The 23,766-nt window shown below is 44.5% G+C and overlaps 1 protein-coding gene across 1 annotated transcript in view; it reads left to right on the top strand.

The window, feature by feature from the left end:
• Positions 1-23,766, top strand: part of LOC146820941 (two pore calcium channel protein 1-like) — a 653,069-nt gene that overhangs the window by 506,262 nt on the left and 123,041 nt on the right. The window contains exon 15 of the mRNA XM_085609765.1: positions 4,394-4,613. Within this exon, the coding sequence (XP_085465891.1) occupies positions 4,394-4,613 (220 nt within the window). The remainder of the gene's footprint in view (positions 1-4,393; positions 4,614-23,766) is intronic.

Here is a 23,766-nt window from a genome sequence, read left to right as displayed (position 1 = left end):
TTTTTTGTCTAACCTATGTAACTCATAGGAGGTGCTGGATATTCCCGCTCTGTCGAAATTTGGGAATTCGGGAACACAATGAAGCACCCAGGATTGGGAGACACAATACAAGTAGATCAACAGTTTTTCCTCTCTCTCATTTTCTGATGTGTGTGGGGAAAGTAAGGCACAAGATGAGCACTTCCCATGGAAATTTGTTTAGAGGCGATCTGTAAAACAGGTATAGAAATAACAGGAGAAGAATAGGATGTGCAATACTTATTTGTAGATTATAGGAACCCTTTTAGAGTATTTATATATTTTAACCATTAGTGGCTGACCAATCTATTTTGGTGTGTACAACTTATGTATAGCTTGATGTGCAGTTATAGGACTAGCTGGCTATGCTATAATATTAAGGAAACAATTCTGACAGGGAGATATCGGGTATTTCTTCATGTATTTCATAAAACTATCCTGTTGCTGGACCCTACCTAATAGTAAGGAGTCTTTGGCTAGCCTTCAACATTGTATTTTTTATATGATATATCTTTACTTGGTTTTATTGTATGTTTTTTCTATCTCATGTGCTGTAATGGCTTACAGCTGAAAAAAATGTTTTATTGATTGATTGTATTAAGAGAGATTTCTAAATATTCGGATTTCTATATATTATTTGTACAAAGAATCATAAGCTTGTGAATAACTAATAATTAAAATCAGTTCAGCCTTAAGCAGTACTATATGCTAATGTCTGACTGAAAAGATCTACTGTTGCACTGGTGAAATTGACTTCATATTGCCTTTATTTACTTTTCTGAGTAATCAAGCATTTTTGAATTATTAGTATGTGGTTCTTTATATGAGTTCTTTGCCTGATTTAAAATGAATACAGGCGTATTAGTTACACACTAATAGCTTTTTACTCACTTCTCCTTAGAGAAGAAAACATTTAGTACCAGATCAGCATTAAGGGTGGGCGACAATTTTCGTTCCGCTTGCGGAAATTCAACATTTTCACATTCCGCGCAGAACGCGAAAATGTCAAAACTTCCGCGATCCGCGAGGGAACGGAAATTGTCGCCTAGGCAGGTGTGCTGCTATCTCTCCATATCTACCGTCAACAATTTGCTGTCATCCTTGGTGGAGCTCTGTGCATCCATGAGTTTCTCGAGCGCAATCCCCTTGTAGTTCCTGACACCAGGAGGTTCTGTCTCCTCATCTGCTGCTCTGATCCGTCTCTGGCCCTTTACAAACAAGAGGCATGTGAACTGCATGGAAGCCCTGCCCGTTTGGCCCCGCTCCACACACCATGGTGTGCAACGTCTTCCTGCCCTTTCTCCCACTATGATGGACAGCTCACTCGAGGGACCCCGGCGCCTGTTGGCGCAGTGGCAACATCACAGACCCACATGGTCGCTGTAGACAACTCTTCTGGCCCTTTACGCAGCTGTAGTGTAGGAAAAGCACATACATTTACCCAACGAGGTAGCACTTACTGATTAGCCAGTAGAAAGTACTCCAGTTGAGTAGAGGTATTGCACAAAACGGTGGCATCTTCTTGGGTAAATATGCAGGGCAGGATTCATTCTGGCACGATGCTCCTGTCACAAAAATTAAACCCCAACAGGAAGTACTTTTATTTGACCTTCAACTCGGGCACCTGCTTTATTTATATCTGTAAGTCATACAGATATAATTATAAATAAAGCAGGTGCCCGAGTTGAAGGTCAAATTCAGTAACGCATTAATCAGCACACCAAAATCACCGCGATCACGCAAAATTTCGCGTGATCGTGGAGATTTTTTGCTGTTTCGCGATATTTTGCGAAAGGCACTTTCGCTAATTCCGCCCACCCTTAATTAGCATTAAACTCTACCTGTCTGCATTGCTTTCACTGTGGATTATTTGTCCAAACATGTATAAGTACCAGGCATCGTTAGTTAGATTTTTAAGCATGCAATTGTGATTTAATTTCTAATGTGAACTACACATTTCTATATTTTAGAACTATACTCGTTCATCCAACATAATTATCCTGTTTTTGCATTCATTGTATTTTACTTTTTTGACAACCCGTTTTGACTTCTGTATTGCACTGTAAGCCATTCACTATGTTTCAATGTATGGTACTCTTTGTGCCTGTGATTAAAGTAATTTCTCCAAAAATACAGTATAGTGACATTGACAGGCTTTTGGCCAACAGATGACTTCACAGGATGTGATTTCATCTGTTCTATTACCTCTGGGTGATCATTTCTACCTATTACATCATCTATTAAAAGGGTGCTCTTCTTCTTCCTCCCAGCAGCCATGGCCTTTTTCCTACACATTTATGGTGAGTTCTCGATCACACATTTTCTAAGGGTTGGCTAAGCTAGTGAAACTAAAGTGTGGTTCGCCCCTTTGACAAAATGTTTATCATTGCTGTGTTAAAACATAGATAATAGTGCTGATTAGCAAACACAATTTTGTTGTACAAAATGAATAAAACAATTACTGGTAATCTTTATTAACATGAATCATAGTTCCGTCGTCCTAGTCCTAATGGGAGCCCACCTCCCAAACATGACTTTAGTAACATAAAAACTAAAAGGATGGCAGTCCTCTCCTTATGTCGACTAATGAACCCATAAGTACAGTTCCAACATCCCCTCCCACCTCTAGTATGTAATATGTAATAATCTATACCCTTTAGTTTTGGAACTCAATGGTGCGGGTGAATAAACTGGCCTGGAACAGGGAGGACTATGATTCAGGATAATAACGATTACTGGTAAGTAATTGTTTCATTACCCATCATCAGTCCTCCCCGTCCCAGTCCTAACATATTGTTGGGATCTACCAAGCACAATAATATGCACGGACATAAAGATAGATGCTCATGAGCAAATTTAATTGGAACATACAACAATTACTTCATTGCTGTATCACAGACCACTGAACCAAAGTTCTTCTTGGAAGACTAGGTCAAGTCTAGTCTGTAATATGTAATAAATGTCTGAGGGGTTCACCATGTTGCACTACCTGCCTCAGCCCAAAAAGCTGAAATCTCCCTTGTTGTTCAAGCTTGGACCTCCTGAGGAGGTTCTACTTCCTGCAAGTTTGGGAAATTGCCCTTACCACCCAACTTTTCAAGGTAGGGGTTGATACTTTCTTCCACCTGTTGGCTATCAAAAATGACACAAACACGATTCAGAAAGCCAAAAGAATGTTGTCTTCCCTAAATTTATGAGAAAACCTCTTCTCACTTCCAGAGATGACAGAATCTCAGATCCTGAAGGAGATTTTAAAACTGGAAAGACTATCTTCGAGGATGAATGGTATTTGAAATTTACTTTAGGAATAAACTTGGGACCCATTCTTTAAAATACCCTGTCGCAGGAAAACATGAAGTCCAGATAACAGATTAGTAAGGCAGAAAGTTCTTCTAATCTTCTGGTTGATGTATAAGCGAAATGAAGGGATATTTTTTTTATGACAACCACTGTAAACTAGCTTTTTCCAAAGCTCAAATGTAGGCTCTTGGAGACCCTTACATACCACAGACAAATTCTCATGTTGGCACTGAATTGTGAATAGCCAGTTTCTTGAGTCTAAAACTCCTGAGCAGGAGACTTACTTAAAACATTAAAAAACTAAACACTTCAGATGGGCCTCTGAATGCTCTGATCACAGCCCCTGGGAAGTTAGGGTACCTGGAGCTAACACTTTTGAGAAGCTATCCTTCAAACATTTTTTAATTTCGAAAGGATTAATGGAGTTATAGTTTGCCGACCTCCCAACACGCCAGGACTGGAAAGGTTCGCAGGACATTTTATATATTTTCAAAGTAGAATTCTTCCCAGCCTCTTCGATGGTTTTTAGCCTCAAGTTTGTAAAGTTACAGACAGAGCAGCATTGGAGCAACCTCCTCTGGTTCTGGGCAAATCACTTACCCTCCCTGTTCCTAAAAATGAATGCAATCTTGTGTAATCTAATTGGTGCTCATATAAAGTTCTCCAATAGTTTCAGGTCAAGATCACACTGAAACTGCACACAAAAAATCCCAATTTCTCTAAACCTACCCTCTCAATTCCTATACCGGTAGGTTCAACCGTTAGAGAATCTGGAACACAAGGTTGGGAAACTGAAGGGGAGGACAACATATATTTTTTTAAACCTGGGCATGGTCAGATCGCTGTAAAAAAAGAATTAATGAAAGAGTGTTTCTACATTGCCTTAGTTAATATTTTAGGTTCCTGAATTACCTTTTTTCACCAGAACCTTTTCCTGTGAATAAAAATGAATTGTATGGAAGTGTGATCAAAGCAATTTACATGACCTTTCAGTATTTGCAAACAATTGATTTATGTAAACTTTTTGTTTCTTGCTACTGCTGTCCACCCAAATTGAATGCTTTTTCTCCTGCAGGCAATATACTATGTATTCGCTATTATTGGGATGGAAGCTTTCAAAGGAAAAATCACTTTTTTTGAGGAGAACTCCAAAGATCCTCAAGCTGAATATTGTGGTAACCCAGCTTTGCGTGACTCTGCATTCGCCAAAAGTAAATACTGCAGAAATAACTTCAATGACTTGGGATCTGCCTTCATTGTTCTGTTGGAGCTAACTGTTGTCAACCAGTGGCATGATATCCTTTCTCAGTGCAGTGTAATGTGTGTTGACTGTAGGTAGCAGTATTCTGTTACCGAAGTTGAATCATGTTTACTGTTAATAATAGGGAGCCTGATGTACAAAATACTGGTCACAAAATACTGGATACAAATTGCAACCATTTTTCTTTTATCTAGTGTTAAAGTTTGTGACCATACTATGTATTAATAGGTTGGTTCACAAAATTCTTATGCTATGTGGGTCGCAATCCAACCTACCTCATGAATATTCATGAAGAAGGTAGCTAATTGTGACTTAGTCTGATTATATGTCATCTTTGTGATGGTGGCCTGCTGGGGTCAGCATACCACTGTGTCCGTGTTTGCATTTAAAAAAGGGAACCTTTTTAAATGCATCTCGTTTTGCATAAAAGAAGCTGGCCTACGTTAAAAAAAAAAAACCAGTAGCACTTTATTTAAAAAGTTTGTTTGAAAGTTGGCAGAGGTTTGTTCACCGCTCTCCAACAATTTTTTTTTTTTACATTCACCAAAGGGTCATATAGGGGCCCCTTGCATTTTGCAAAAGGATTAACAACCCTACATGGGAGTGGATTGTTTTTCAATGTTTTGTGACTGGATATAGTCACAGAACATTGGATAATGATTCCCAATTTGGAAGGGATGCCTACAACACACGCCATCCAAATTGCAGATCGCTATTTATTACCAATTCCATTTTAGGAGTCAGTAAATGTTTACAGACTCAAAAAATGGGATAATATATAGTAAAAACCTATGTTTGGTCTCAAACACACCTACTTTGCAAATCGTCGTGTTTCCATCTTCAAAATATGTTTATACATCAGGCCCAGGATCCCTTAAAGCACTTCAAACAGCATTTACATAAATTAACAATTCAGTTAGGTGAGCTTCATATGCCATATTTAATTAAAATGATAATGAGGAACACTATTTCCATACTCAAGGCACACTATTTGCTGAAATTGCAGAGGCTATAAAGAAATATTTTAAATAATTATAAGTATGATATGGAAACAGAAAGTATGGGACAATGTTCGGATGTGTGCACCAGGAGCTAAATCCAATTACATGAAGATGGCAAGCCAAACATTTGGGATACTACTGCTGAACTAAAATATATGTCCCAGCATTACATTATTGCTCCTACGTTCCCAAAAGGAGCCATTTGTTTGTAATGATAACTTGGGCATTTTAAATGGATGCCACTTGTGTGGTTGTGTATAACCTGAATTAAATGTATATAACATTATTCTCACAAGTGCCACAGAACTTAATACTTGATGAATAACAAACACTTTTGAAATATGCTTATAAGACATATTCTTAAACAGCACATTTAACCATTCATAATCAGCCAGCTCATATTTGTATTTCTGGAAAACATAAATTCACGTAATGAATTACCAGACCAGACATCTTTACCCTTAGCCATCCTCTCTGCAATTCAATTTCTCTAATACAGATTTACAGTATTAAGTTTGAGTGCCAGGTTGCCCCAGAGAAGGGATTTGCAACTCAGTTCCAGTTTTGTTAAACGTTTTTGTATTTTTCAAATTTATTTAAGGGAATTAAACTTAAAACTAGAAAAAAGGGCACCAAAGCTTGGAAACTGGCAAAAAAAAAAGAAAACCTACTTTTCCCCAAAATTCTTGTTTGATGACCAACATATCTCTGGCCGGCATACTTTGTTTGAATACGCCCACAACTTTCTTCCACTTTGTATGATTTACTCTATGTTGGTAGTCACTGATCGTGTTAGGTTGGCACTGGAGTACTACGATGGAACACTGTCCCCAGGTGCAATGGATTGTCCTGATAAAGAGGTGGACGTCTGTAGTAGCGAAATGGGCACAATGAAGGTAGATATACATAAAAAATATATGTTTGAGGCATATGAGCTGCAGATTACACACTTTTGCATAGATCGCCATCTGGTGTTGGGCCCGGATGTTTGCAGTTTGTTTTTCCTCTTGAAAAGTCTTTGGAAATCACGAGGTCGGTGACTCCTCCTTTGGATCGTATTGTGCATGGGCTTCGGCTCCATCCTCAGATTGTTTTTTTCCGCCATCGGGCTCGGATGTGATCTTCGCGCTCCGGTTCCGAACAGCTTCCAGTTTGACGATCGGCGCACAATTCTCACCCCAATCGCTGCATTGTTTAGATCACGATCTCTTCAATCAACGCGCTTTCTCATCGACATAAACCTTCGGTTCCAGTCATCGACGGCGGCCTTCGGGCCTACCCAGGCTCCGGTCCCGGCTCATGGAAAGAACTCCATTCAAAAAGTGCCCTCAATGTGGGTCCAAATTTCCCCACACCGATCTTCATGAGGTATGCAACCTTTGCCTCTCCCCGGAACACGAGGCTCGAGACTGTCCGGCCTGTAAGTCTTTCCGATCCAAAAAGACTATTCGGGACCGAAGAGCCAGAAGGAACATGGCACACTCCTCAACGTCCATTCCAGTCGACATCTTCGGAGCCGACATCGACGATCCGGAACATCATCATACCGAAGAGGACCTCGTCAGTGCTTCCGAGGCCGACGAGTCAGATGTGGAGAACATCACCCCAACGCAAAGGGTCATGAGGACCAATCTACCCCCTCCCACACCCGCGCTGACACCCAAAAAGGCTTCGTCACGCCTTCGCCTCCGACCTAGGCAAGACCAGAGACACTGCTTCACACACCCCACCTTCGGGCCCGGTGATGAAGCCAAGTAAGCCTTTCGGCGGCTCGGGCTTGAGCCAGCCTGCCAGCGGTGCCGAGAAACACACTTCGGCACCGAAAAAGAAGACGTCCTCCACCTCGACACCGAGCTCCGCACCGAAGCCCTCGTAGTCGAAACCCAGCTCTTCGGCACCGACGCCACCTTCGGTGCCGACCAAACCACACAAGGCCACTGGCCCCGACACTTCCAAGCCGAAGCACATCTCGGCGCCGACCAAGAGACCGGAGGGACCCAAGCCGGGTTCTAAACATCAAGCCGGCACGGAAAAACCTAAAAAATCATCAGCCAGACGCCTTCAACACCGACGGACCAAATTTCCTTACCAGAGTTATTTACACCGGATCCCTTGCAAAAAACTCTTACCAAGGATCCAAAAACTGGACATTTGACGCTCTCTACTAAGAAGAGACATTTGGAGAAGCCTGCTCCGCCTCCACCTCCAAAGAGGAAGGACTCTGCTACCTCTCCATTCAGAATACCTTCCCCTCCTCCTCCACCTCCTCCTCCTTCCCCACCTCCACCCCCTCCACCCTCTCCACTCTCACCTCATCGTTCTCCTACTCCATCTCCAGACGATGATGATCATGGGTACCCATAATATGATACAGGGGATGTGCCACAAGACCCCACCCCTACAGGATCTCCAGATCCCTGGGACGATTACCATATACCAGATATCCCCAACGTCCCACGAGACGATATTTACCCCTCTAGACCATCTCCACCTGAAGATTCACTAGGGTTTAACCATCTTCTGCAAAGAGCAGCACATTATCATGGGGTGGACATGCATAATGACCCTGTGGAGGAAGATTTACTCCTAGACACATTCGATACTACACAGAGGTCCACTTCCATACTGCCCATGCTCAAAGGGGTGGTAAAGCATGCGGCAGAAGTTTTTAAAGACCCAGTGAGAGCCAGGGTCCTTAACCCACGTATCGAAAAAAAGTACAATCCTGCTCCCTCAGATCCCTCTTACATCAGAGGACCAGCGCCACTAGATTCCTTAGTGGTCTCTACGGCACGTAACAGGGCAAACTCACAAGCGCCAGGTGATGCACCACCACCTGACAAGGAATCAAAATTGCTAGATGCTTCAGGCAAACGCACAGCATCCCAGGCCGGGAACATATGGCGTATAGCAAACACTCAGGCACTGCTGGCCAGATATGACAGGGCTCATTATGACGAATAAGAGAACATAATGCAACATCTCCCTGAAAAATATAAAAGTAAAACCAACGAGTTGATTCAAGAGGGTAAAACAATCACAAACACCTCTATACGTTGTGCCCTAGACGCAGCAGACACAGCCTCCAGGGCCATTAACACCAGCGTCCTTCTCTGTCGTCATGCTTGGTTAAGAGTATCTGGGTTTAAACCAGAAGTACAAGCCTCTATCCTTAACCATCCCTTTGACCAGGAACATCTATTTGGGCCAAAGGTGGATGAGGCCTTAGAAAAGATGAAAAAGGACACGGATACAGCAAAATCCATGGGGGCCTTACAGTCTCACCCACGAAGACGCTCCTTTCGCCGCTCATCCTTTCGGACTGCATCCAGAGGCTACTCCTCAGACAAGCGTCCACATCGTACACGTCCCCTACTCAGACCACCTTTACAAAAGGTTACCAAAGAGGCGGCTACAGGGGTAACATCAACAAGGACAGAGGCAAAACAAACAACGCCCGTTCTGCCACACCTACTACCCAATGACTTCCCCCCCCGCTCCCCCCAGACCATTCCACTCCAGTCGGGGGCAGACTCACAAATTTCCTTCATGTCTGGGAGACCATCACCTCAGACAAATGGGTGACCCAAATAATTCAGTCAGGATACTGCCTGGAATTAACATCTACCCCCCAAACATTCCACCCAGGCAACGCCCAATTTCACAAGAACATTCCACATTGCTAAAGCAGGAGGTAATCTCCCTCCTACAAAAACAGGCAATAGAACACGTTCCTCTCAATCAACAAAATTTGGGGGTTTACTCCCTATATTTTCTAATACCAAAAAGGGACGAGACTCTACGACCTATTCTAGATCTCCGGCCCCTAAACACATACATACACTCAGACCATTTTCACATGGTAACGCTTCAGCAGGTACTTCCGCTCCTCTCCCAGAACGACTTTCTCACCACACTGGACTTGAAAGACGCATACTTCCACATTCCAGTACATCATGCTCACAGAAAGTACCTCAGATTTGTAGTGGACGGACAACACTACTAATTCAAAGTGCTCCCGTTCGGAGTCACAACAGCACCACGGGAATTCACCAAGTGCCTAGCAGTGGTGGCGGCACACCTCAGAAGACAGCACATTCACGTCTCTCCATACTTGGACGATTGACTGATAAAAGCCACTTCATACAACCAATGTGTACACCACACCGCCACCACAATCCAACTACTTCACCAACTGGGCTTCACGGTGAACCACCAAAAGTCCCAGCTAACACCATCCCACATAAAACAATACCTCGGTGCCACCATAGACACCTCAAAAGCAATAGCCTACCCCAATCTGGCCAGGATTGCAAGCATTCAGGCTTTACGACAAAAATTTGTACTTCAACACTCCCTTCCAGCACGAGTGTTTATGCAACTGATGATGACCTCTTGCATTTTCATAGTGACTCACGCAAGACTCCAGATGAGTCCACCCCAAGAGTGCTTAGCGCGCCAATGGAACCAGGCCCAGGGGCAACTGACAGATCTGGTGTTGGTAGACGCTCGCACCCATCGCTCTCTGCAGTGGTGGGACACCACAAACCTTTCCAAAGGTCGACCGTTCCTGGACCCAGTTCCCCAAATAATACTAACAATGGACGCATCGCTCTCCGGCTGGGGAGCTCATCTATTACACCTCACAGTGCAGGGCACATGGACGCCGCAACAAAAGTTACTCCATATCAACCATCTGGAGTTACTAGCTATCTTTCTAGCCCTGAAATCCTTTCAACCACGGATTTCAGGCAAGGCAGTCCTCATTCGCACAGACAACATGACGGCCATGTATTATATTCAAAAACAAGGCGGCACACACTCTCCACAGCTCTCTCAATTAGCACAGAGCATATGGAGATGGGCAATTCCCCACAAAATCTTTCTCCTAGCTCAACATGTCCCAGGAGTCCAAAACACCGTGGCAGATCTGCTCAGCAGACAGACACAACAGATCCACGTATGGGAACTTCACCCACAGGTTCTTCATCCGTTCTTTCAAATGTGGGGGCATCCACAGATAGACCTCTTCGCCACCCACGAAAACACAAAATGCCCAAGTTTCGCCGCCAGATACCCACACCCATTGTCCAAAGGAAATGCGATATGGATGAACTGGTCAGGCAAATTTGCGTACGCTTTTCCACCTCTCTCACTCATTCCATTAGTGGTGCGAAAGCTACAACAGCACTCCCTCACACTGATCCTAGTAGCTCCAACGTGGGCCAGACAACCGTGGTACACCACGCTGCTGGAACTCTCTGTAGTACCACACCAAAAGCTACACCTCTCACCATGCCTCCTAACCCAGAACCATGGAGAGATCAGGCACCCGGACCCAGCGCAGCTCAACCTTGCGATCTGGCTCCTGAAATCCTAGAATTCGGGTACCTAGACCTTCCCCCTGACTGTATGAACGTCATCAAAGAAGCTAGACGCCCTACCACTATAGCCTGCTACGCTGCCAAGTGGAAAAGATTTGTTGTTTATTGCCATAACAACACAATCAATCCTCTAGACGTGTCTATACAACACATCATATGCTACTTACTCCACCTACAAAGGTGTAATCTAGCCTACACCTCCATTCGGCTACACCTCGCAGCAATTGCAGCTTACTTACAAAATAGGCAGCACCTATCACTTTTCAGAGTACCTGCCATTAAAGCCTTCATGGAAGGCCTCAAAAGAATAATTCCCCCCAGAGTACCACCCTCACCTGTGTGGAACTTAAATATCGTGCTCACAAGGCTGATGGGGCCTCCCTTCGAACCTTTGCATAAATGCGAACTGCAATTCCTCACATGGAAAACAGCTTTCCTTGTAGCCATCACTTCCCTTAGAAGGGTCAGTGAGATACAAGCACTTACCATACAAGAACCTTTTCTTCAAATGCACCCAAAATTCCTACCTAAAGTCATTTCCCCTTTTCACCTAAACCAATCTGTAGAATTACCAGTGTTTTTCTCGTAACCTCAGACCGTTGCATAAAGGGCTCTGCACACGCTAGATGTCAAACGAGCCTTACTTTACTATATCCAAAGAACACAACCTTTCAGAAAGACCAAACAACTGTTTGTCTCTTTCTCTCCACCCCACAAGGGCAACTCCATCTCAAAATCAGGGATAGCTAGGTGGATTCTAAAATGCATCCAGATTTCCTACCACAAAGCAAAAAGGAACGCTTTCCGTTCCCCCTAAAGCCCATTCTACACGGAAGATAGGGGCTTCCATGGCTTTTCTAGGGAACATCCCACTAGATGATATCTGCAAAGCAGCTACATGGTCAACACCGCACACTTTCACTAAACACTATTGTGTAGATGTGCAAACCAAGCAACAAGCTAGTGTTGGCCAGGTTGTACTAAAAACACTATTTCAAACCACTGCAACAGATACCGGTGGTCGCCGCTAAGGTTGGGAACTGCTATATAGTCTATGCAAAAGTGTGTAATCTGCAGCTCATATGCCTCGAACGGAATATGCTACTCACCAGTATGCATCTGTTCTTGGCATGTAGAGCTGCAGATCTACACACGCCCACCCGTCTCCCCGGCTACCTGCATCTGTTCCAGTCTATCTTATTTAGATACAACCCACATGGGTTTCTTCACTGTTGTTACTACGCTCCATCTTTCCCTGCTGGCGAAAAACAATCTGAGGATGGAGCCGAAGCCCATGCGCAATACGATCCAAAGGAGGAGTCACCGACCTCGTGACTTCCAAAGACTTTCCAAGAGGAAAAACAAACTGCAAACATCCGGGCCCAACACCAGATGGCGATCTATGCAAAAGTGTGTAGATCTGCAGCTCTACATGCCAAGAACAGATGCATACTGGTAAGTAGCATATTCCTTATAGATGAGTTGTCACACACAAACATGAAGCCACTGCTATCTTCTCGTCAGGACATGCTCCAACTGCTACACAGTGGAACGTTCCCTATGCAAACTTCGGCAGTGGAATCTTTGTACCAATATTCTTCATGCTCCAGCCAGCTTACAGACCGAGTATAACATAACATCTTGTAAAAGCAAACACAAAAGATAAACAGCTCTAAATTCAATATAAATAATGAGCAAACTATATAAAATACATTAATAAATATAAAGCTAAATAAATCAAACTACATAATAAATAAGCAAATGTATGTAATAAGCAATGTGTTCTAAATAGCATTTACCAATACATAAAACTTCATCAATACTTGACCATGTTCATGTAATGTTCAAGTAATATGTTATACCTAGAACATACCAAGATGACCACCCTCTATTAGAAACATTACCTCAACTTCCAAGGTACATATCTTTCATAAGTTGATCTACGTGGGGTTCTGTCCATTGTCCCCATTTCATGGACTAATTTTTCTGATAAACTAGTTTGACATTCAGGCACAAGCTTGAGGGCTGAGCTGTCTTTTCACTCAACCCCATGCTGTATCTCTTTGTACTTTTACAGTTTGACATGCATTCTAAGAATGTTCACCTTCAACTCTCACTGCATTACCACACACTTTTTCCACTTTCACAGGTTCACCATAACTGGCATCCCCTTTTTTTTAACAAAATGAGATTGTTTTTACTCATACCAGATTTCCTACAGTGAAAGCCATATGTCTTGTACACTTTTTAACATCATATCTTTCTTTTATTTTCTTCTGTATATTTTCCACTCTACTAAGTATAGCCCTATGGTCCACATATTCCGTAAAAATTATTTGGAACAGTTTTTGGCTAACCAAGGTGGATAAAGTACTGATGTGCATTGACGTCCTCTCAGCGACTCAAAAGGGGACACTTTTGTGAGGGAATGTGGTGTAATACGATAGAACCAAAACATAGATTTCACTGCCTCTTCTATCTCGCAACTATATGTCCTGCTACAGTGCCTCTCCCCATGGCACTGTACTTTTCCGCCCAGATGTATCTGGGGTCGCTTAACCCTGTTGTTTTACTTATTCTGTTTCTCCAGGTGTTCTCCAGAAGGTATATGTTTCTTTACCTAGGGGACGGGACCTTCTCTACACATACTCATGCCGTCTCCTCTAGAGTAGATGAGGATCCCCTGGTCCTGAAGAAATGCCAAGATCTAACAGGTCCCTATTTTTATAATGGTGCAGCCTCACCACCACTGGCCTGGGTGGCCTACCAGGCGCCAACGGCCGAGCCGGGACCCTATGTGCTCTCTCCAGGGTATAGAAGGAGGTCAGGCCCTCAGGGGCCACCTCAGTCCGTAGCCAAATTTCTAAATAGTCCACCATATTGGCCCCCTCCACACCTTCCGGCGGCCCCACCACCCATACATTATTCCTTCTGTTCCGCCCTTCAGCATCTTTGGCCCTCCGCTCCAGGGCTTGTAATCGGTGCATGATATCCTCCATCGGCTTCTGGGTAGGCTTCAGGGTCTCCAAGGTTGCTTCAGTCTGCTTCACACGATCAGGAAGCTTGGCATGATCTGCACGGAGGTGACCCAGCCCAAGTGTCACTTGCGCTATGTCCTGCTGAAGGGCATCTCTGGTGTCAGTGATGGCCTTAAGAATTTGATCTACCCGCTGCTGCATCATCCCCTCCGGGTGCGGTGCGATCGTGTCCCGCTTCTCTTGCTCAGCTAACTCTTCCTCCAGTTCCGGGGGCGCCTCCTCCTGCTTCCCTCGCTGCTTCCCCATCGATGGCAGCACTGTAAGCCCCCAGCACCAGCGCAGCTTCCCAAACATCTTCTTACTCTATATGTGCCAGGCACAAGTGCTTATCTATGTCCTTTGCAAGGGAGGCCCCTCTCCCCAGTGTCTGCAGTTATTCGCTCACCGTACTTTTTTCTGCTATCCAGGGGTGTCCTTCGTCGTCACTCAGCTGCTCTCTGCTCAGCTCAAGGTCCCTGCGCAACCTCCTTTCACCGCTAGCGACCCAGTTTCAGGATGTCTCCCCCAGCAGCTCCATCTGCCTGTGCCAGACACCGGGCATGGAAAGTAAGTCAACCAGGGGCTGGGGCTGTATGTTTAGGCCCTTACACAATGTCAGCACCCCTCTTCAGGCTCACAAATGCCAGTCACTGTGCCATCCCGTCTTCCCCAGTGCAGCGTGTCCCAGCTGATGGTGAACCAGGAGACATGAATGGCATTCATCCCTAGCTGTAATGTTCCCTTGCCGCAACTCAACCAGAGCGCAACCAAGGCAGTCCTTGACCGCTCCAACTGTAACTGCAATCCAGTCCCCCAAATTGATATCCGCCTCAGGGCCACACGCCGGTCCCCTGTTTTCAGCTCTATCATTGTTCACGCCACCGCCCGACGGTTCCTCTTCAACCTCTGTGGTCTTGTGGGCTACACCGCCTCAAGGTCGGTTCTCACAGTGAACACGACCCGGCCGCCGCCGCAGCCTCTAGCCCTCCAGGGCCCTTGCCGACCTCATAACCAGTCCCCACAGAGCCCATTCGACATTGTTCCGCCACCCTAGGTGTGCCCAGTGGCGCATACTCGGGCGCCCCTACCACTGGGTGCACCGCCCATCCAATTACCCAAAATGGTGGCCCAATCAGATATCCACTCCCTCGATGTTGTCCTCAGTTCAGATGTCCTCAGTTCAGAGCCCAGGGGGGAGAGACGCTTCATACTCCCCTGCGGGCCACCCCTCGTCAGGTCTGTCACTGACTGCGCCTCCACTCTCTCTTCTTGCCGCCGCTAGCCGCCACTCTGCCAGGCTCCCTCAGCACCACGCCAGCGGCCGCCAGGTCCGTACCTCCGTGGCCACCGCTCTGCCCGCACCGCGGGATTCCCACCGATGGCGATGTCGGGTAGCGCTCTCAGCACACAGCTGTACCCCTTCGATCCCCAGGGCCCACCTCTGGCCTCGAGACTGGTCCTACGCAGTCGCCATCAACGCCATCTTGGCCACTTCCCCAGCCAGGCTCAGCGCCTCTTCCAGCCTGCGGTCATCAGCGGGCATCCCGTCTCGTCAGATCTCGTCGGTGGCGGCTTCCAGCACTCACAAGCCCAGTCACGGGCGTTCAGGCGACTAATATCGGTTCCCAGAGCAGGATAATTGACGGGGTTGGCGCGGAGCTCCAGGCTCACGCGTCCGTCCTCATCGGCTCCGTACCCACCCACCCCCAACATGTCGACCTATCATGACCTAACACCAGGTGCGGTGGATCATTAACACATTCACCACAGCACTGCTCACCCCTTTTAAAATTGCCCCTTCCTTGTTAAAATAAAGGACTGAACAAAGCAATGGAGGTCATTTTAATTTTGCTCACCTAATTTTGACACTATTTACTCACTAATCACAACTGTCTAAAACACAACCTGTCTCCCTCCAGGTGGAAGAACGCAGATCACTTGGACTCAAGTGATAAATAACCCAATGATGATGCCATTCACCTAACCGAAAGAGTGGAGAACCAACATATACCACTCCCTGAGTTAAATTTGAATGAGGGTCTCAAGAACACAAGATTGTAGGACCCTGGCAAAAAATAGCACATCAATCAATCAAAACAGTCTTTATTTCGACTTCATGTCATAAAAGACAATATTAAAAACAAAGCACACCAATCATTTACAAAAATCACATTTAAAAACATTTCATCATCAAGTGTTTCCAATTTGGACTATACATATAAGATTCATGGTACTAAGGCTAGGAGCAACATGATTAGTTTTGCTACATGAGTGGTATTCCTAGTCGACCAGATAAAAAAATAGATAACTGACTTTCATAAAAACAAGCTAAAAGAGTACAAGAGATTCCACCGTTATACTGGATTACTTTTAGGGCTGCTGGAGGGCTTTCAGTTTCCCAGCTCTAATTAGCCACATCCGTTTCAGAAATTTAGCTATGGCTATCACTATCGTTTCAGAAGTATCGGATTGAAATATTCTTAGTGCAGTGATCCCCGTCCTAATACCCTTCTGAATACAGACTGCTCTTATCCATCTTAGGCGGGGGGCCTTATATACTGGGCAAATAAGCAAAATATGTGCTATGGTTTCACGATATATTTTACAAAAAGGGCACATTTGATTGTTTTTACTGGAAGCCCAATTACAGGTGACCGTGTTCAGTGGAAGAGTACCTACCCTGAACTGATGATATAATTTCCTATCTAGAGGCAATGTGATCAAATCCCAGTACATCTCATACCCAGTAGAATGTTTCAGCTCCAAAAAAACCTTGGTATGTGATGGATTTGTGTGTGACTGGAACTCCACCTGGGATATATGTGACCAGTAAGCCTCTTTCAACTCTTGTTTAGTAGGAATTATTGTCCCCTGTGGATTGTCCCATAGATCCCCCATTCCTAAGGACTTTAAAAGGATTTTTACCTTTCTGAACCAAGGAATTTTTTCCCCAGTATCCATATTACGCGTCTCCAAAAGTGCTAACGCATAGTGGTTCAATTCAGGGGTAACCCACAGTCTTCTCCAGTAGGCAATTGGTCTAAATCTACAAATATTTTCTAGACTCTGACACCCCAAATCCATGCGAAGAGGTATTAATGGTGTAGATTGTGGGAGGCCTGTGATACAGCGAAGAAACCTATTATGTGCTTTTTGTAAGCCTGCTATTTCAGACGACCCCCATAATTCAGCTCCATACAGCATGGAAGATCTTACTCTCGAGTCATAGATTTTTAATACTGGGGCTATGGGTTTGGTGGCTGATAGCTTAAATTCTCTTAACAATGCGCCAGAAAGTTGCGCATGCTTGGAGACTAAATGGGCCACATGAGGCTTCCACTGTAACCTGGAGCCCAATGTGATACCCAAATAGTTAAAGCTGTCAGTCTGCTCTAACAATTCCCCATTCATATAAACTCTGCCCCTGATGTTCCGATGCCTGTGCATTGTCATAAATTTAGTTTTGGAGACATTAACAGAGAGGCCAAAATCGTTACAAAACTTTTCAAAGCAGTCTATTGCCTTCTGTAGCCCTTCCTGTGTCTTGGATAGTAGGAGGGTGTCATCGGCAAACATCAAAAGGGGGACGGGGATGCCATTCTGTTTGGGCGGATCAGTTATGGAGTCCTTATAATATTCGATAACTCTATTTATATACAGTGTGAATAGTGTGGGTGCCAGCACACAACCTTGCCGGACACCCCTATCCGTTGGGAAACTGTCAGTCACTTGGCTCTGGTTACCCCACCTGACCTGTGCATAATTATTTTCATGTAGTGTAATCAAAATTGCAAGTAGTTCAGGTGGGATGCCCTGGTCATGGAGCGCTCTCCACAGCCTGTCTCTTGGTACTAAGTCAAATGCAGCCTTTAAATCAACAAAGGCTGCATAGAGTGTGCCTCCCCCCAGAACCACCCATTTCCAGTATATTGTGGAAAATCTAAAAACTTGGTCCACCGTGCTGGTCAGGGGTCGAAAACCAGCCTGTAAAGTGGACATAATTCCCGATTCCTCAATCCAGGTCTGGACCCTGAGAAGAACCATTCTAGCCACAACTTTTTGAATGCAAGCTATTAGGCTAATTGGCCTGTAGTTTCCCGGGTCAGCTCGATCACCCTTCTTATAAATTGGTATGATTTCGGCTCCCCGCCATATATCTGGCACCGTGGTGCCTTTAGCCAGAGTGTTCGCCAATAATTCGATGTAAGGGACCCAGACTGATCTACTATGCAAGAACAAGTCTGCAGGAATTTTGTCTAGGCCCGGGGCCCTGCCTTTAGGAATTAGATTGAGGGCACATTCGACATCCTTTTTGGTGAACACTAGCGTAGTAGCTGGCAAAAAGGGGCTAAGAGAAGCTAGGGCGGGTGGCGGGACATTATTTACGTTGGCAAACTGGGACTTAAAGTGCATTACCCATTGTTCTGGTGGGACATGATTGACCGGGGCTGGTTTTTGGTTCCCCATGCCCCACCTCACAAGATGCCAGAAGTCCGTTAAATCTCTGGACTGACTGGCTGCCAGTAGTTCATCCCAGAATTTAGTGTCCCAAGTTTTTTTCGCCACATTTTGTGTCTTTTTATAGTGGATCCTTGCCGCCCTTATAACTTCCCTATCAGTGGATCGCACAGCATCAGCTAAGGATTTATATGCGAGCCTACAGTTTTTATCATACCATGATGCTTGTTTTTTTTTCCCCTTGGCAGGGTGCTTTTTCCTGGAGATATTAAAAAAAGTACTAAGTTTAAGAAAAAGGGTCGAGTGAATATGAATTACCCTACTGCAGCAATCCTCAAAATTCGACTGCCCCAGCATTTCTATTGTTGCTTCATTTACCATGTCATTCATTATGTTAATAGATTCAGGCTTACCCAGACACTCAGCCCATCTAAGCCGCCGGGTATCATTTGTCATGATGATGTCATTTATCAAGTCAGCATGTAATGACCCCTGCCCTTTATATAACTGCAACTCAAGGCTTAGAGGATTATGGTCACTTTCGATACGCTGTATAACAGTCATATCAAGTATGGCGGACCAAAATTCGAGGTTGACCAGTATATAGTCGATTCTACTGGTGCACAATCCGTAGTTAAAAGTTGGATTACCCTGCCTATCACCTCGTGTCCTACCATTCACTGCTCTCAGTCCATACTCAAGACTAAAAGTCTTAAGTTGTAGGGCAGCCTGGGTCCACCGTTTGATAGGGGTAAGGTTGAGGGTGGGGATTTGCCAGCAGATGTCCTCTGCCTCCGTGAGCTCCAAGTCTGTTTGATCCAGGGGCTCATAGGAGCAGTTGAAATCACCACAAAATAGCAAATTGGCCCGACCCCTCCAAATACTAGCATAGTGTCCCAACATCGTCACAACTTCTGAAGGTTTCCCTCCTGGCTTTCCTCTTGCATACACGTTAAAAATAATAAGCTCACCAAACAATGGAGATTTCAGCTTAACCGCCAGGATATCCCTTGAATTAATTTCAAGTTGTGAAATAGTGAAGCCATCATCCTGCTTTACCCAGGTAGTCAGTCCCCCCTTGGGTCTCCCTCTATTTGTTTTCATTGCAGGTATTGCAAAGTGGAGATACCCTGTTCTGTGTTGGGGCTCTAAAGCCCATGTTTCTTGCATGTTAACTATCATAAAGTTATCAATAAAGGTAGCCTAGTCGCTGGAAATCAGCTTATTTTTTAGACCAGCCACATTCCATGAGACCAGAAACTGGGTCTCCGCATTGCAGGTTATATTATTTGGGACAGTTGCAGAGACTCCTATACCATTAGTATCCAACTTTTCACCAGACTCAATTTCGCTACCATCTCCCGGGCGGTCAGTGTGAATTGACCTCCCTGGAAGGTTGCTTGGCTTGGAAGAGCCTGTGGCCCCAGCATATATCTCATAATTATTTAGACCGTAATTAGAAGTATCGTATATACGATCTCCTTGTGTAATTACTTTTATGCTGCGCGCAAAATTAATTGGGACATTGATAGTAACACCAATCAAATTGAGATCTCTATCAGGTGTATTTAAATCGGTGGGAGAAGTCCTATCCAAGGCCTCTGCCATACCCGCTGGCTCCTCCCCGGGTAGCTGTAAGCTTCAATCACAAGCATCCAAACCACTAAAGATGTCAAACCGGTTAGATACTTCCAGTGGAGTGAAATGTACCGGGTAATCCCGGCTCCTATGTGCAGGGAAACCCGGCCTAGTAGGTACCGTATTCCACCCAAAGAATTCTGACATTTTGGCTGGGTTCCTGATATTCAACGTGTCGGGAAATTTAGTGCTAGATAAGGTATAACCCCTAGTCTGATGGGAAAATACTGCAGAGCGTGGGTAGAAATAAGTCAGAGGGCGTGGGATAATGCAGCTAACTGAATTGACCCCTGGCCAATTCAGGATATGGCGTACTGCGTTTTGATCTCTAAAATTTATCACAACCACATCCCCCCCAGTATCTTTGGGTCTACCCCCCAACCACTGAAGCCGGCGTACATAGATTATTTCGCCATCGATATTACTGGCGATTGGCCTATGTAGTGCCAGCCAGTGTGTTATTTTATTCTTTAGTTGGGAGAAACCCTCTTTCTTATTCACTGGGAGCTCAGGAACGCCCGTTAGGATCACAACATAGGGAGCGGCCTCAGGTGGGAGATCCGGTAAGGGTCCCCTAGACTGATTCCCTCGGGGCTGCCTCATGCCTCCCTCCTCATGTCTCTGTGGCCCGTCCGAACAATTACCCATGTCATTAGTATTATTGTTTACAGGGATTATAGGATGACAAATAGTATTGGCTAACACATTGCGCACAGGAGCGTTTGACTGGTTGGAGGTGAAGTTGCTCACAGTAAGATTAGAGGCTGGGGCTGGCCCTCTTGTTAAATTGCTACTAGAGGACGGGTCACCTAATGATAGATTGGTTAGAGCTGTGTTTGCAGCTAGCCCATTTTCAATCAATAATGGTCGGGATTTATCAATAAGATTTCCCCCAGAGGGGTGGGCTTGAGCCTGGTTGGGCTCCGAGTGGGCTTCTAATTGTGTAGGACTAGACTTCCTATTCAGGTCTGCTTCAATTTTCCCTAGTCGATTCTCAATTTTTTCCAGTCTCTCCACAATTGCAAGAGTATAAGAACGCAATATCAGCTCAAAAGTGTCCAAAAGATTACTAGTAAGTTTAATGTTAGACCCATTGTCTTTGGGGCAGTGTTCAGTACTATGTTCCCCCTCGATATGTGCAGGGGTCGACGCTGGTATGGGAACAATGACTGATCTGGTCGCGTCCTTAGTAATTACAGTGGATTTAACTTTAGAACTGGAGGGTATTGCCTTCATCCCGAATTCAGTGTGGCTCATCCTCTGTTTAGTGAGTTCCATCCCTTTGCGTCTCCTCTTAGCAGGTGGTGGAACTTGCTTGGCGGATTGTACAACTTTCTTAGTTTTTTTTGACTTGTGAGGGGTAGGTGACACTATTTTCGAAATTCCTGGGGAGCTAGGTAGTTCAAGTAATGAGTTGGTAATAACTATTCCAGTGGGAAGAGCACTGGGTACTACACATTCTCTCAACAGGAGTGGTACACCTTCTGTACTTAGAGTATCATCGTGATTCATTCTTCTCTGATTCTGACTGTACCTAATGAAAGCCAAATTATTCTCTGCTTCTTTTGATTCAACGGATATCACATAACATGCCCAAGTATTTATATTACATTAGAACCACAATTTTTTCATCCTGCAGACTCCACTGTTGAGAGCTAAAGAGGGCTTTTTATGGTCCTATTTTTTATCTTCTTCAGGTTGATTTCCATTGAACTGGTACTGGAATATGAGCAGGTGGCTTTCAGAAGTGTCTGAAGGGTTTATATGGCCGAGCAAGACTAAGTCATCCATGTACATTATGATAGGCAGCAGGATGCCCCCTTGGTTTGTAGAATGTGAACTTACTTGGTCTAGAATGAGTGAAAGTTCCTCCAAAAGACATTAGGAAGTGTGGCGGCTAGTGCACACCCTTGCCTTAAGCTTTAGTGAGTCTGAATCTTAATGGGCACATGGTTCCATCACCCAGCTTTCTTATACTGACCAGGTGTCAATGTGGAGAAGGATCAGGGCATGCAGCAAAGGGTAAGGTATGTTCCAGTTGGCAAGTTTTTTCCAGAGCTTGCCCCGGTCGCCTCCGCTTAATGCCTATTTATAGTCTATATAACAGAGATAAATAGGCTGGTGGTATTTCTTCTGATGATCAAACAGTAGTGATATACTTAGTATATTTGATAAAGTCCCCGTGCCTTTCGCAAATCCTGTTTGGTTAAAGGGAATTAGACTCTTTTCAGTGGCTCAAGATGTTAATGCCTTGAGGAGACAGTCAGCAAAGTATTTTGACTCAACTTCAAGAAACGATATGAGCCAATAGTTGGCAGGGTCAGAGTTCTTGCATCCCCTATAGATTGGATGCATAATTGCATCTTTCCAAGAGGGAGGAAGGATGTTAAGAGCAGTTATGTTCTCAAAGATTGGCTCCAAGTTGTTTGCCCAGAATGTTTAATCCTCTTTGAAGATGGCAGATGGAAAGCCATTTGGTCCAGGTGCTCGATCGCCGTGACTTCTTGAGATTTGACTCTCAATTGTTGCTGCCTGGAATTTCAGGGGACTGAAAGCATGTGTTGCACTAGGATCCATTCGGAACTCTTGTGAAGCCGTTGACTGGTTGGTTAGGAGGGCTATAGTCTTGCTAAGACTTGGTGCTCCTTAGAGTTGAGTGGATCTAGAGCCTCCGAATGTGAAGTGTTTTGAAAGGTACTCATACCAGCACTCTTCTTGGATGTTTACTATTATTTTATTTGTGAGAGTTCATTTAAGTTGTTCACTGTTTTCCAAACTTTCTTATGTTTGTTAATTTTAAGGTCATCTAGAGGTTTGGTACTGAGTTTGTGGTTAGTCTCTCTTTGTAGGTCCTGTCTGCATTTTGTATAGGAAAACCTTGCTTTTATCATTGTGACTTTCAAGGAATAATTGCTTAGAGATTTCTGGTAAGCCCCAAGTGCCTGGCTTGTAGAGCGATTTAAATGTTTTAGTTTTCTCTGTGGCTTCGTCTTTGTCTCTCTGCTTAGATCGCTGGTGATTCTTCCAGAGAGAACGTATTGGCAGCAAATTGACAAGTGAAATGGTTGCAGGTGCTATGAGTGGCTTTTGACTTGGACATGGGAGTCAAGAATAAGCTTTTGCTGACTCAGAAAGTCCATGGATTGTACTCTGTGTCCATTTTAATCTTTTGTTGTTTAATGTATGAATGGTGCCATGGTTTAGTTTATCTGATGGCTGATTCTCTAGAGTGATGGCAAGACACAGTTCCTGCAGTATGTAGTCGCTTTCTTCCCTAGGTGTTATGGAAAAATTAACAACTCAGTGACTCAAGGAGGCTGAGAGCACAGGGAAATCTATTAAAGAGCTGCTTTTATAATTGTGAAATGTGACAACAGGTGGATTATCAGTTGGAAAACTGCCATTAGATTAGAATATGGAATTCAAAATTGTTTGAGCTCTAGGCCATTTTTATCGCGTTTGAAGGAATGGTTTGGAGTTTGAGCTGGAATCAACCAGTAAGCATTCTGGGAAGTTAAAAAATTATTGTCCTGGTGGAACCCAAGCAGATTTATACTAAAGACCCCTGAAAGAATTATTTCAGTTGGCAGGTGCACATTTAGAAAGTCGATGATCTAATTTTTTACATGATCAATGGCTTTTTGTTTGGTTGTTGCTTTTGCTGGTATGTAAGTGTTCAAGAAAGCAAC

This window comes from Triturus cristatus, chromosome 6 (genome assembly GCF_964204655.1).
Source record: "Triturus cristatus chromosome 6, aTriCri1.1, whole genome shotgun sequence".
Classification (NCBI taxonomy): domain Eukaryota; kingdom Metazoa; phylum Chordata; class Amphibia; order Caudata; family Salamandridae; genus Triturus; species Triturus cristatus.
This window is presented reverse-complemented; position numbering and strand designations above follow the sequence as displayed.